The 15,565-nt window shown below is 37.8% G+C and overlaps 1 protein-coding gene across 12 annotated transcripts in view; it reads left to right on the top strand.

Annotated features, from left to right (window-relative positions):
* Positions 1-15,565, top strand: part of sycp2l (synaptonemal complex protein 2-like) — a 38,595-nt gene that overhangs the window by 19,489 nt on the left and 3,541 nt on the right. For 2 of the 12 annotated variants that reach the window (XM_079447364.1, XM_079447371.1), the window contains exons 1-26: positions 3,824-3,865; positions 4,039-4,158; positions 4,311-4,427; positions 4,510-4,611; positions 4,693-4,717; positions 4,837-4,922; positions 4,998-5,086; positions 6,328-6,362; positions 6,453-6,595; positions 6,693-6,745; positions 6,827-6,872; positions 6,965-7,057; positions 7,127-7,187; positions 7,285-7,439; positions 7,512-7,551; positions 7,637-7,673; positions 7,776-7,809; positions 7,891-7,934; positions 8,022-8,079; positions 8,741-8,790; positions 9,014-9,056; positions 9,148-9,250; positions 9,328-9,374; positions 14,000-14,117; positions 14,249-14,386; positions 14,470-14,559. In XM_079447364.1, the coding sequence (XP_079303490.1) occupies positions 3,851-3,865; positions 4,039-4,158; positions 4,311-4,427; positions 4,510-4,611; positions 4,693-4,717; positions 4,837-4,922; positions 4,998-5,086; positions 6,328-6,362; positions 6,453-6,595; positions 6,693-6,745; positions 6,827-6,872; positions 6,965-7,057; positions 7,127-7,187; positions 7,285-7,439; positions 7,512-7,551; positions 7,637-7,673; positions 7,776-7,809; positions 7,891-7,934; positions 8,022-8,079; positions 8,741-8,790; positions 9,014-9,056; positions 9,148-9,250; positions 9,328-9,374; positions 14,000-14,117; positions 14,249-14,386; positions 14,470-14,559 (1,942 nt within the window). In that variant the 5' untranslated portion in view covers positions 3,824-3,850. Of the gene's footprint in view, positions 1-3,787; positions 3,866-4,038; positions 4,159-4,310; positions 4,428-4,509; positions 4,612-4,692; positions 4,718-4,813; positions 4,923-4,997; positions 5,087-6,327; positions 6,363-6,452; positions 6,596-6,692; positions 6,746-6,826; positions 6,873-6,964; positions 7,058-7,126; positions 7,188-7,284; positions 7,440-7,511; positions 7,552-7,636; positions 7,674-7,775; positions 7,810-7,890; positions 7,935-8,021; positions 8,080-8,740; positions 8,791-9,013; positions 9,057-9,147; positions 9,251-9,327; positions 9,375-13,999; positions 14,118-14,248; positions 14,387-14,469; positions 14,560-15,565 lie in introns of those variants that run through there. The other 10 variants (XM_079447368.1, XM_079447365.1, XM_079447370.1 and 7 more) reach the window with 10 other exon arrangements.

The raw sequence follows: 15,565 nt of genomic DNA, 5'->3' as shown, positions 1-15,565 counted from the left end.
AATCTGACAATGTGACTTTTTGGATTTTTTTTCTCATTCTGTCTCTCATAGTTGAAGGGTACCAATGATGAAAATTACAGGCCTCTCTCATCAGGCAACAACTTTCCTCAATGAAATTTGTTAAACTTTTCAGTGCTTTACATGCTGTACATCATAATTACAAAACCATTAATATATACATATATACTGTATAGAGATTGTATATGTCAAAGCATATTAACATTAATATAAGTTGTTATATTTATAGAATTAAGCAAAATCAGCATTCTCCCAGTGAATAAGTCAGTGGCGACCGTGGCAAGGAACCAAGATTCCACTTTTAATGTATATATGTATAAGAATGGAGAAAAAATATTGGGAGAGGCCAGACTAAATCAGGAGAGCCAATTGTCCTCTGGCATATTAAAATAACACCTGCTACTAAGAATTATTACTGGAAACTGTAAGATTATACAGATATACTATAAGTAGCTGATGAGTAAAAAGTTGTGGGGATAGAAAAATTGTCCAATGATTACACATTATCACAGGTGTCTGGGCGAACTGGGAAGAGCATCAGGCCAGAACTGGACCCTGGACTGATGACCTCTGGTGTCCTTGGGAACTCGAGGACGGGACTCAAAAAACAAAACTGCTCACACAAAGTAAAATAATGTTACACAGTTTGATGGAGGTGGGTGTGTTCAGGTTTGACAAGCTAACTAAAGCTGTCCATGTTTATATAATAATGTGTCACATTTTACATACTGTGTTACTTGTGTATGTACAGCAGATCCATTTAAGCGACTCTTTGTGTACTCACACAGAAGAAACAGGACCTGCATAAAAAATTTACCTGCTCAAATAATACCAAAATACTTTAAAACTAATGCCACAGAATCTTTATAACACAACATAATATTGTTATTGTTTTAGTGCATGAGTTTATTGGATTATTACACGTTTCAGTGGAAGTGTCATCGCCCATTACAGGGATTTAACATAAAGTAACATAGAGTTATATTACTTTGATACGAGATTATGTTAAAACATTGTAAAGCCTTACATGCATCACCTAAACAGAAGCCACAAACACTTGCCAATCTCGTTTACGATTAGGTTTGAGAACCAATAGATCACATGAATGATTTCACACTGCCATTTACAGGCAAATGCGCAAGTTTTCGTCAGAGTAAAGTCTTTTAACTGCCAATTTGTCTCCGTGTTCAAAGGGGGGTAGTCTCCAGCTTGGGGGTCGAAAATATGCACAACATCTGGCTTATCCTGTGTTATTAGTTTTGAGCGGCAGTCATGAATGTCTAGCTCATTTTCAGTGGGAGACATTCAGTAAGCGGGAAAAAGCGGATGGTTCATTGGCGGTGCAGTGCCCAAAATCCTGCCACTTTCCATGGCAAGCGCTCTTTTTGTAAGCGCCATCCAGGTTGGCTTCAACCTATCAACATTTTACTGAGCTCAAAACATGGAGAATATAGTTTTAATAATGGAATTCCCAGAGTTATACATATAAAAAAGAAGAGTGTAAAAAAATAAAGAATACAGAGTGGATTGATTTGCAAGTTAAAATACAGGATACCTGCAAAATGTCATATTAAACTGTGCCTAACATGAACGTTAGTCATTAACACAAAAATTGGCTGCATGTTTTAAATATACATACATTTCAGGCAGGTTAGTAACCTTGAACGTCCGCCAGAGACAAAACAATTTCACTACGAGAGACAGCAGCAGCGCAGCAACTCCACATCTTACCAAGTCTGGTGAAGGGCCAAAACAAACATTAGAATGTCATGATTAGCCAATCAAAATCAAGCATTCAAAAGCGCTGTGTAACAAGTCTCTAATTTGTTCATATGAGATTTTTTGCTATTGACATTCAGTTTTTCCACAGCCGAGCACACTTTCCTTTTAAATGCTTTACACAACCAAAACAGGCTACCAATCAACTACTGAAACAACACCCAACAAAACGCACTCCTCCTATCCGGTGAGCTTTTTTCATGCCGAAAGTGCTCCCAGTGGTCTGGAGTATTTTCGTTGTGTAGTAGCTTGATTGCGTTGTGAACTTATAATTGCTTTTTTTTACATATATTTTTATTACATTTGATTTTTTTTAACACAACACACACATAACTGCTCAGACATGACGGAAAAAAGCAGAAGTGGGTATATGGGTACAGTAAATAGAAAACAACTATGAAAAAAGAAAAAGTTAATTAATCTCCTGCAACAAGACAAGCAGTATCCAGATAAGAATCATCACAAAGCACACGAACATAGCAAGGCTACAAGGCGCTCGTTAGACCGGCTAGGTTGATCTAGGAAATCCACGAAGCAAGAAGGATGACAGCGTGGGCCCAATATGCTGCAAGTAAGGGTCCCATACCTTATGGAAAGCATCCATTTTGGAGAGAAGCATGCACGTGATGTATTCACTACGCAGTCCATAACATATTGTGCCATGATTTTTTTTGTCGGAGCAGAATTCTTGATCCAGAAGAGTTGGATGTTCTTTCTAGCAGCAAAAGTCAGTATTGAAAAGTCTCCTGTGTTTACTTTCAGTGATCCGATCATCCGGGAGACCAAGTATCAGGCACATAGGGTCCATCCGTATTGGGACACCAAATATAGCAGTTAGATCATTCACAATACTAGACCAATACATTTGTAACTTCACACATGACCAGAGGCCGTGAATATAATTACCAGTCTCAGAATTGCATTTCCAGCAAAGCAGGGAAATATTAGCGTCCATTTTGTTCGTGACAACAGGTGTTATATGCGTGCAATGTACAATTCTGAACCGTATGGATTTGGCACGATTACACACCGAAATGTTCATGGCCTGAGACCAGACCTCCTGCGAGTCAGCATCATCTATAACAACGCCTAGATCTTTTTCCCAAGCATGCTGGGTGGTTTGTGAGGTAAGAGGAGAATTAGAGTTCAGAGCTCTGTAAAAAACATTGATGCATTTCTTATAAATCCATAGAGACAGGGCATTCTCCACACATGAAGTGGTGTTATTAGACATTAAGGTGGTGTCTTTAATTATGAAATCTCTAATTTGTAAATATCTGTAGAAGCCACCTTGATTAAATAAACCAAGTTGCAACTACTGTAAGGATAGTAAAATCTGGCCATTGAATAGATCACCTATTTTCTTCAGCCCTTGGGTGCTCCACACTTTAAAGCCCTGGTCCTTACAGCCTGGCAAGGAGTCTGGGTTATCAAGAATGGGAGTGAGAGGAGATGATAACTGAGCCCGGCCTTCTATAGATCACCAAGCTCTAATTGTACTGAGAGTATTAGGGTAAGAGCAATGTTTTTTAACAGAATCAGGATTGTTCATAAACAGTAGTCAACAAGGGACACTTCAACTGAGAGGATTCAGTGTCAAGCCAAATCGAGGCTGTTACATTTGCTTTTTATATTTCCTTGTGTTGTGCACCAGTGGGCCACCCTAGCAATTTGTGGCAAAACAACAGCACTAATGTATTTCAAGACATGTCAGTGTTTTCAGTTAGACAGCTCTAAAATGTATTTAATTTATTTCTAACATGTATTATTATTTAGTCTAGGATTAGTCTTAAGCCACACACACACACACACACACACACATATATATATATATATATATATATATATATATATATATATATATATATATATATATATATAAACAATATCTGGACGTTTCAGTGCATGGGCTATACTTCTCCCACTTCTTTACTGAAATAAATTGGCAGGAATAGTGAGAGTGAGTACGAGGTTTTCACAGGTCATTCCTCCCTCATTTGTAATTTAAAGACACCTGTGTCTAATCAGACAGTCTTTCGTATGAGGAACGCGCATGCCTGCCATGAGTGTGAGTTAAGCCATGAGTGAGATATATTGTTTCTTTATTTATAGACTGTTTGTTTTCCTGACACTACGAAATAAATATATGTATTAGTTGTACTGACATTTTCAAATTGTTCTCAAATAAAGCATTTCAATCGTTGGGTAAATAATAATCCAGATTTCCTTTTAACTACACAGTTTCGAAGTAAACTCCAGGATGCTTTTGTTCAGAATAACGTTGAAAAGGCTATTATAACAGTTATTGAAGAAAAATCTTCTGTAACCTTGGCCGATCGTTTGGATGAAGTTGTTACCACGGCAAGTTTAGCTTTTATCAGTGATTTGATCAGTGATCAGGTTTTTAAAATAATTTTCATGTCTATGCCTATAATTTTGGGAAATATTTATAACATTGTCCACTTGAAGTATCGAAACATTTTATGCTGATGACTTAAATAAATTGCATGCAGGAACTGCGGAGAAATGGACACAAGAATGTTGCTTTAATATTACGAGCCATTGAACATGTGATCAGTAAGGATGAGGAGTGTATTCTTAAACTTGTTCACCACGGCTTGGTTATAAAGATAAGCATGTCATTTTATTTATCGAAATTAAAGCTAAATGTTACTTGTCAGTATAATCATTTGTCATGTTTTAACCGATTACATGTTGAATTGGTTTGAGAGAGTTTCCGAGCATCTTAAAGAACAGCAAAAACCGACCAAGATCGCCATAAAACTCATAGAAGTGTTCTACGAGGTTTCCATGGTAATACATTTTCTGTTGTGCAGAACCCCTTTAACTTCCTTTTTTACAACTATTAAAAATACGTGCTTGTCTTGTTTACAGAGTCTGTGTCAGATGACCAGTGCAGGTAACCTTTACTTCAATATTAATCAATCGTTTTGATTGATTTTGTTGTTGTTGTAGCCTACTTGAGTGAGTATTATTAACATCTAAATAACGTTAGATTATATTCTGCGCACGCGTAAGGCAGTAATAAGATCCTGGATGTCTTTCTGTTGCGTTTTGGAGCTGTTGTCTTGGATCATGAAGCACCTTTCTCTCTGCGTTTAGAGGTAATTGTTTGTCGACATTTTTAAAACCGACAGACATTTAGGATGTGAAATTGTTTCTGCCTGATTTCGTTTTAGGCAATCCGAACCATAAACTCCATGTTAGACAGCAGTCCCAAAGATATCAGGAAGAGACTCTGCCAGTCAGATGACCATATCGGGCTCTTGTAAGTCTATTAATTAAGTAACACCCAGTATGCATTGTTACTTCTATTAAAATACTCCTGTACAATTAACAAACATTTAACAACAGACAATTTCACCTATTTCTAAATTCTGTTTATTGTGCCTTTTTACAATGGTACGTAAAAGTTGTAGACAAACGCTTTCATTCACTGTCAGAATTGTTTTTTGTAAATTACCTTTTCTGTCCCTGAGGTGGTACCTTTACACAAAATGTTGTACTTTTTAGGGATACATCATTGCACCCCATGACCTATTGTTATGGGATGAATTTCGACTCAAAATGATTAACAAATGCACGCACAGTCATCCGTGAACGTGATACACGTTTCATTTGTATTTTACGATTCACAAACAAATGCCTTATGATTTGAATAAACTTCTCATTGGTATGCGCAAAATCAATATACATGAACACAAAATAAAACATTGCGATCACAAATCTGCTTCTATTTGTACAAATCGCTTCGTGTTTATTCAAATCTAAATTTCACAGAATCAAATCATAAGGCATTTGTTTGTGAATCGTAAAATACAAACGAAACGTGTATCACGTTCACGGATGACTGTGCGTGCATTTGTTAATCATTTTGAGTCGAAATTCATCCCATACCAGTTAAAAATTTGAGGACAAAACATTTGACTGTGCGTTCGAAGGTACACAGTTGGGTACAATGATGAAGCCTAGCCCTAACTTGTTTTATATAGATTTACGCATTTGGAGGGCGTTTTTATACAAAGCGACTTGCATTTCATTATCCTATACATTTGTGTCTAAGTACGTGCAATCCTACGTACGGCCTTGGCATTGTTAGCACCACTGAGCTACAGGAAAGCTATATATAGGCTGAACCACCTCATCTACAAAAGAATTACAATTATATAACGTTTTTCCTGGCCGTGCTGTGTTTTTAAAAGTGTAAAGACATTCTCCGATTGGCTGTAATTTTGTTTGAGCATCAGTCAAAGGACATTGGGTAGCTCTCCTATATGGGGAGGCTGCAGACCTGGAGCAGGTAGATATACGCCCCAGGCAGTTTTACGCCCCTGTTGTAACTCATGCGTCCAGTAGGGGGAGAAGGAAATACGGCGAATAACACTATATGGGGAGGCTGCCGAGTTAAGAAAGAGAGATTTTAATTTTCTTTAAAAGCAAAATAGCGCCATCTGGTGGACAAAATATCGCGAGTTAATTAACACAATACTTTCATCTTCTTTATTTCAGAGAAGACTTGGCAAAAGCGCTGATAGACATTGGGGGTATGTTTTTTTTATATAATTAATGAATAGGCTATGTGTGGAAAATGTTTAGCTAATCAACATGTTCATAATATAAAATATTATTACCAGATTATGAAATGCAGGTGGCCATATCTGAAGCTCTCTGCAGAATGACTCCAAAAAAACTAAGAGAAGACTTTGCTGGCAAATGGTTCAGTTTCAGAAGCTTTGCTTCAGCTTTTACATTAATTCGTGACAAAGATTTTGAAACCGTATGTTTTCAGATTTTTTTATGAGCTTGACTAAACAGATTGATTTTTAAATGTTTTGTTACTGGTTTTGAGTTCTTTTATTTTTCTTCGTGTTAAGGACTGCAGGACATTCCTAAATGAACTCAATAGCTATTTTGGGAACTCTCGAAGGTATTTTTTTAAAACTTGTTTTGAGGAGCAGGTCGTAATGCAGGCATTCACCTTTGACATGTTACCTTATCTGTGTCCTAGAGTATTCTCCTTCCCGTGTATTAGGATTTTTCTTGACTCAACCGAAGTAAGCACATGTTTCATTTTTAAGCCTTAGTTTTGTAAATATAAAATGTACACTGCTACTTTCTCCTATTCCTCATTGTTTGATCTGTTTAGCTGTTCAAGCCTGAGGACGAGTTTCTAAAGCATTTTTGGGTGGATTTCAACATTGGAACATCAACTTTAAGTTTCTTTGTAAATGACCCGCAGGTGTGTTCATGGAAGGTCATATTTCAATACAGAATAAGTAGTGTTTTAGTAACTTATCGTGTACTCTAGAATACCCTGTGGGAGCTGATTCACCTGCCCAAAGACGTCATCAGTACATTTAATCTACAAGGTGGGTTGTATAAGAAAATATACCAGTGTCAATGTGGCTTTCTACAATATATCTAGAACTTTGCACTCGCTCATGAAGAATGTACTCATTCCTTTAGACCGGGATGAACAGAAGATATTGACTGTTAACATGTTGAACCCAATCAGTCACGGAACGATCACCGGCCAAAAGGTCGAAATCATCTTTAGCTCGGAGTACAACATTCAGACTGCCTTGACAAGAGTGTTTGAAGAGAAGCTGCAGCTAGCCCTTGTAAATAAACTTCACACAAATACTACTTTGTCAAAATTACATTTTCCCTCTCTTACTTTTTTTTTTTTAAAGGGGGTTGTGAAATCAGAAGAGGACTTGGGCATTCTTGAAGGCACACACACGTTACACTTACACTTTTTAATGGTTGCATATTTATTCAGTTTTTCACTTTATAACTGTGTGAATGTCTTATGCAGGGTCCCGGCAACTGAATACGCCAGAGACACTTACCAGGCATGTTTGTCCAACCACACAATGATTTCTTAAACCGATTTCAGTTTATTTGGACCTTTTCAAGGCATTAGTATAAGGTCACTTATGTAATTTTCTCCATAGTCCACCTGCTGGAGACCTCAAAGGCACAACTAAAGTAAGTTCCAGCGGTCACTTTCAGGGATGACCTTATTTGGGGATATGTTTGTTTGGTCCTGGTCATTAAATCTTTTGTCAGGTTTCCTTCCTCCTTAGTGGAACAAGCAGCTATCCAGGAGCAAAGTAAGTATGCTTAATGTTTATTAGGCATATGTCTTAATTGATGGAAAATACTGTGGTTTGATATTTTCCTCTCTTTGATGAGTATAGACTGAAACGAACACAAGACAAAGACATCTTTTACTATAAGGACAATTCAGATTCAGAGGTATGTCTGGAGGTACTTCTCTGCTTCTTCTGTGATTTCTTCGGATGTCAACACTTAAAGCTAGTTGACAAGGCGTCATGATTTATTTAGGACTAAACGCTAGAGACTGTGCTTTGACACTAATTGTGACAGTGGGATGGTTTAAGTAACATTTTAAAGAGGAGTATGCAGTTTTCCCGTTTCAGTCATGAGTGGGCTTGTATATGACTGCCTCAGGTAACCCTTAAGGTGTCGCAATGTGTGGGTGACACTTATGACACAGAATGGTCAGGGAAGTCACATGTGAAGCCAGAGACTATAACTTTCATGACTGCTTTATGGAGGTACCAGGTCAGTGGTGTGCAAAGATATCCATGTATACAAATTGTGTTGACAAGTGCTTCATACCTACAAAAGTTATAAATCAGTTCTGTTACATAAATCAGTAGGCACAAAAACAAGTTTCTTGGAGCAAGAACTACTAATATGTGGTAGGCAAACTTTTTATATTATTAAATGTTGACACATCAGGGCTTTCAGACATCACAAAGATTTGGGTTCCGCTTCCATATGACTGTCATTTGGACAATGCTATTAATATACAAATAGTATCGACTTGTTTCTAAATATAACAAACTTTTTTCAAAAGTAAAGATAAATGGAGTGTGACCTTTCTGTTCAGGTGGCACGTGCCAAGACCGTGTTGTTCTGTCAGTCTTCATCATCTAATGGGTAACACACCTTTCTATAATACCTGTTTTGTCTAAAGATCCTGTAATTGGCAGAAACAGTAATACTTTCGCTAACACTGAAAAACTGTGACTGGGTAACACTGTCACAGTTATTTGAATGCTTAAGTCTTAACACACATAAATAAAGTGACTATATCCTTTCTCAGAAGGGTGCTGTAGTTTTTATTGTTAGATTCACAACAACATTTATATTTCTTGAGCAGGTCTACAAAATCCCTCCCTGACACTCTGGACAAAACTGTCAAGGTTAGCTTGAATATGTAGAGACCTTATAATAGACATTTTATACATCAGACATTGTGCCTTCAATGATTTATGTCAATCTGGTTAATTGTAGAAGAGAATGAGGATGATGCATTCAAGTGAGGAGTTTCTCCGCAGAGATGTGCCGCATATTGACTACAGCAGGAAGAGATCCAGATCTAAAGGCAAACTCAGAGGTATTGCCCTTCAGTATTTCCTGCTAGACTGCATCGCTTCATAAATTCTGCAGCTAACAACTTTTTGTTCTTTTCAGTTTTACCTCTATCTTCACCCAGCAGTAATGAGGAGGAATTCACCAAGGTAGACTTACACTTTTCTTTTTTCCAAACTCATGTGAATAAGGTTTCCTATTTTTAATCCCATATGAATGTTTTAAAACTCATGTGAAATGGAAGTTAGACATTATAGTTAATAAAGTTGTAAATATGGATATTTCTCTGAAACTCATCGATTTGCTTCAGAAGGCTTTTATTAACCCCATGGAGCCGTGTCAAGCAGTTTTTGATCAATGATGCACTTTTTTAAGCTTCAAAATCTCATCCTCCATTCACTTATATTAAAAATGGAAGAGCGGTAACAGTAGTGGTCACTTTTAAAATAATATACTTCAATTGAACAACTTGCAGTACAACAATCTACCATGGTATTCATTTCAGGTAAATTTGCCAATAACACCAGTTTTTAATACCATGTACTGTAAAATTTTGTTATGGTAATAGATGAATAGAAAAAATAATGTATAAAATATGTACGTAAAGATGCTTTGCAACAACAAATTTGTGAAAAGCGCTATATAAATAACATGGACTCGGTTGTGCTTCATTGCTCAGTCTAGCTTTGTCTGATAAGAACATTCTAAATACATTTTCATGAGCTGAACTCAAAGATCTAATACTTTTCCTATGTACACAAAAGGCTTATTTCTCACATTTTTCACAATTCTGTCTACGGCTGTTTTAGTGAGCACTTCTCCTTTGCTGAGATAATCCATCCACCTCTCAGGTGTGGCATATCAAGATGCTGATTAGACTGCATGATTATTTCACAGGTGTGCCTTAGGCTGGCCACAATAAATGGCCACTCTGGCATTGTGGCATAAAACTGCACATTTTACAGATGTCGCAAGTTCTGCCATGCTGTCTGCAGGAATGTCCACCAGAGCTGTTGCCTGTGAATTTAATGTTCATTCCGCTACTATAAGTCATCTCCAAATGCGTTGCATAGAATTTGGCAGTACATCCAACCGGCCTCACAACCGCAAAACGCGTGTAACAACACCAGCCCAGGACCTCCACATCCAGCATCTTCACCTCCAAGATCGTCTGAGACCAGATACCTGGACAGCTGCTGCAACAATTGGTTTGCATAACCCTTCTTTTTAATTAATTCTTTAATTTCTGCACAAACTGTCATAAACTTTCTCAGGGAAGCTCATCTGCATGCTCGTTGTCCTCATCAGGGTCTGGACCAGACTGCAGTTTGTCATCGTCGTAACCGACTTGAGTGGGCAAATGCTCACATTCGATGGCGACTGGCACTTTGGAAAGGTCTCTTCATGGATGAATCTTGGTTTTCACTGTGCAGGGCAAATGGCAGAGAGTATGGCATTGTGGGGGTACGCAGTTTGCCGATGTCATCGTTGTGTATCGAGTGGCCCATGTTGGCAGCGGGGTTATGGTATGGGCAGGTGTATGTTATGGACAACGAACAAAGGTGGCATTTTGAATGCACAGAGATACCATGACGAGATCCTGAGGCCCATTGTGAGAGATGTGCTCACTTACACAGATTTAGACTTGTGAGAAATAGGCCTTTTGTGTACATAGAAAAAGTTTTAGATCTCTGAGTTCAGCTCATGAAAAATGGGGTAAAAACAAGTGTTGCGTTTATAATTTTGTTCAGTGTGTATATATATTTTTTCTCCAGTCTTATAGTATAACTGAGACAATAGGGGACTACAAATGGGGACACTGATTTGTTGAATGTTTTCGCATTTATTTTCCTCTTTAATTCCCCTAACAGAGTGGACATGTTGTGCGTGACCATGCCTGACTTAAATCATAAATCTAATATAAAACAGACATTATAAAGCAGTGCTTCGCATTGAACTAGTGATGTTCTGCCTCTTAAACTGTGATGTGCTGTGTTAGACGTCGATACATTGGATAAAATCTTCAATTAAACAGCAGTGTCATTTTACAGGGGGGACACTCAACTCAATAAATGCGCACAAAAAAAATCTAAGAACTCCTTACGCTCTTTATATAAATAATAGAATATAAATCAGATTGCATTTACAACGCAGTCTCAAGGCAGTTTGTGGCATTGGAACGACATTTGGAATCTATTAATTTGTCTTCATTGACAAGTATATCCTTTTTTTTTGTCTGTGAGCAGGACCATATTTTAATTGCCCCTCAGCACGACTTTCAATACACAGACTGAGTGTGTATTTACAACATGGGGCCTGTTTCAAAAAGGATGTTCAACCAACTCTAGGTTATACCTTGAACTCAGTTGGTTTACTTCGATATTAGAAACTTTTAGTTTTTGGTTTCAGAACAGCTGATTTGAGTTAGTTCTATCAACTCTGGGTAGGCTTACCTGGAGTTAAGAGCTTGCAGCACACCTACGACAAGCCATGATCACTAGAGCGACGATATTATGATTCACCATGGCAACCGGACCAAAAAAGCTAAATAGCAGTAGAAAACGCTTGAGCAAGACACATTTTACTCTTTGCATACAGTGGATTTATTGATGTGCAGAAAATAACTTGTTTAAATTAATTAATAGATAGATGTACCAATAAACAAACACATGATTCCGTAAATTAATGAAGGTGTCAGTCTCAGACTGATCAATATTTTTTTAAGAAGGAAAGGGAAAAGAATTAGGGTAAATCAATCAGAGACGTGTTGACGGAAGAGATGCTTTTTTTAAAGATGGCAACAGAGTCTGCTGATCTTGTAGCAGCAGGTAGATCATTCCACCAATGTGGAACAGATCCAGAGAAGGTACGGGAGAGTGACTTTTATCCTTTTTGGGATGGTACCACTAGTCATTGTTCCTTTGCAGACCGCAGTGATCTGGCAGGAACATAGATCTGCATTAACGAGTGGAGATACGATTGTGCGGACCCGGTGGTGGTCTTGTAGGCGAGGAGCATAGCTTTGAACTTTATGCAGGCGGCAACAGGGAGCCAGTGTAACCTGATGAAGAGCGGAGTTACATGCGCTCTCTTCGGTTCATTGAAGACCACTCTTGCCGCCGCATTCTGGATCATCTGGAGAGGTTTGATTGTGCAAGCAGGAAGTCCAGCCAGAATCGCATTGCAATAATCCAGTTTGGACAAGACGAGAGCCTGGACTAGGACTTGGGTAGAGTGCTTCCGATAGGAAAGGTCTAATTTTCCTAATGTTGTAGAGGATGAATCTACAGGACCGGGTGGTGCTGGCAACATGACTTGTAAGGTTAAGCCGATCATCGATTACCACCCCCAGGTTTATTACCTTTATCGCTGCATTTCTGCATTTGTTAATATTTATTAATTTGTTTATTCATGCACTTTATTTATACAAGTCATTTCTTATCCTCCGTAGAAAACTACAAATTGAGGATGTAAGTGAAACTATATGCTCTGATGTAATACACGGCCATGTAAGGATAGATGATGAGTTTTGCTATATCTAATTCACTGTAAAGAAGTTTTAATAAAAATGCACAGGGAAATTACAAAATTCCATTATTATTGCAAAAATTATGACATTTAAAGCTAATATGACATTTTAGTCACGGAGATGGTCTCTGTGTGATCAAAATGTATGCAATAAGTGACTGTATTAATTAATGAATGAAGGAATGAGGTACACCACTTGCGCTTTAAAAGAGGGAGGAGATCAAAATAAACCCTGGGTTTACCAAAGAAAACCTGCTCCTGACCAGGTTAAATAAAATCATTTTAAGAAGAAGACATTCAAAATGTGAAGACTACATTGACGCATCTCTATTGTTACTTGTGCCAGTTAACATTTAGTCATTTTGCAGACGCTTTTATCTTAAGCGACTTACAAAGAGTTCGGGGAGCAATAAGCGATGTGTCATGCAAAGAGCAATAGTACAATAGGTGCTTATACAAAGTTACTAGTTTCAACTAAAGCTAGACCACTACCTGATATTGACTTGATTTCAATCCCAGGGGATTGCACTTACTTGTTTGCAATGCGAGTCGCTTTGGATAAAAGCCTCTGCCAAGTGCATAAATGTTAATGTTTAGGAGTACGAAGTCTAAGTCTCGGCACCATGAAACTGAAGTGTTGATACTGTAACGTAAAAATTGCTCACTTTAAACAATGATGTGCTAACTGCCAAGAGGTGTGTTCGACTGTGCAGACTAGGACACAAGTATGGCAAAATCAATTTGAAAGCATACAAAGCAGTCTGCAACAATTGGTCTGATTCTGCTTTAAAATGAGTCACAATGACTGTGGTTGACAAATGCTTTGCCTAAACGACGGTGCATTCTAGATCCTCAAAGTCTTATGGTTTTGGGCACGCAGGTATTTCTGTGAGCACCTACTGTGTGCATTAGATGATTATAGAACTAGCCAGCCTCACTGATAGTTTGTGATTTAAAACGGAAAAAGTCTCAAAGGTGAAGAGTGTGCAGCATATAACTGATATAGTTTCTTCCTGTAGAACGGTGCAACTGATTAATAGATAACTAACTCATTTGGAGGTTGCCCGCAAAACTGACTTTAATAAATGTGAGGAGGCCACCTGCCTCTGTTTGAATGGAAATGACGCCTCTGACAATATTCTTAAATCCTGGCGACTCAAGTTATCTAAATACAAGTGACCCATGTATTAAAAACAATCGATCCTAAAAGTGTGGGTCTTTTTTATGAATATGTTGTTTTTTTAAGTATTCAACTCCTAAGCACAGACGTCATGGAAAGGAGAGCGTAGATGATGAAGAATGGCACTCTCAGAGAACAGCAAATGTTGAATCCTCGCTGTTCAAAGAGATTACTGCGGATTCAGGTGTGTGCTTTTTATATTGATTTTCTGAATGACAAAAGACCAAATCCTCAATTTTCTTGACAAGGTTTTTAAAAGTTTACAGTGAAATAAATCAGATCCAGAAGCAGTTATTCTATTGTTGTCCGTTTCAGGTTTTCAGGAAAAGACAGCTATTTCTGACACCAGTTTCCCGATGGTAGAACCTTACAATCTTATTGAAAAGCTACAGGAAGATGCTTTAGATACAGAAGCAGCACTTCCCCAAACAAGTGAACCACTTGAATCATCAGGCATTTTACCCCACAATTTAAACTCAGTGAGGCATCTTTAGCCAAATTAAATGGGATTAACTGTGGTTGTATGTACCACACAGAGCCGTATGGGGACCTGAAAAGGGACCAGTTGCTGCCTAGACTCCGACCCAAGAGGCTTTTCACATCCAGGTCACTAGAGGACACTGCAGGTAAATAATCTTTGAAGCTCTTGAGTTTAGACTGAACACAAGTGCATTGACAAATGCACATAACCATTAGATGATGACCAATGCTATACAACGTGTATTTACAATGCCTAAAGTCTCTCATATTACAGCACTACAAATGGCACACTAAAATAACATTCTGATATTTATTTTAAACCGCTGACGTAGTTTGTTTTAAATTGGGATAAATTATATATTGTTATTTAGCCCTCAATCTTAAAATGGTTTAATTTTTGAAAAATTAACTTCCGTCATTTGGACTAGGGACATTAGGTTAGTTTTGACTGTCCACTGGATATTGTTATACAGATCTGGCACCTAGCTTGTCTGTAATGGCCAAGAGAAAGCCGACGGGGTGTTTTTGAAGAGTTAAATCCATGTGTTTTTTCCGCCTGGGGTTTGGCAGTGTTGAGGCATTTTGACAAAGTAGTCATTTGTTGACAGCAAACGTAATCGAGGTTGTCGCTTTGCCGTTTTGCTGCAGCATTTTGACTAAACTCAAAACCTGTCTTAAGAGACAGAATCCCTCTGGTGAAATATGATAATGGCAGCATCGTGATGTATGCATACTTCTCATCAGCAGGGACTGGCCATTTTGTTAGAATTGAAGGATGATTGGATGGAGTGAGACAAAGGCAAATACGGCAAGAGAACCTGAAATTCACCTTTCAGTAAGATATTATATAGACAAGTGCTGAGGATGGCACAGAAAATAATGGGTGATGATACACATCCTTAACATCCTTATTTTGAATTGTTGCCCCTTAATTGGTGTTTTTATCCAATCATGTGCTCCACAAAGCATTATAAATGTACTTCTGTCCCAGAAGCTATTCATCTTATAAATAAAGTAAATCAGTTACATGTATTAACGTTATCTTCCTTAGTATTCAATGTACAAGTTTAGGTGCTCTAATCTTTGCACTTGTAAACCATTGAATCGATGTTAAAAACTGTTGATTTGTCAATGTTATCGCATCAGTATCAC

This window comes from Barbatula barbatula, assembly GCF_947034865.1.
Source record: "Barbatula barbatula genome assembly, chromosome: 23".
In the NCBI taxonomy this organism is placed as follows: Eukaryota; Metazoa; Chordata; class Actinopteri; order Cypriniformes; family Nemacheilidae; genus Barbatula; species Barbatula barbatula.
This window is presented reverse-complemented; position numbering and strand designations above follow the sequence as displayed.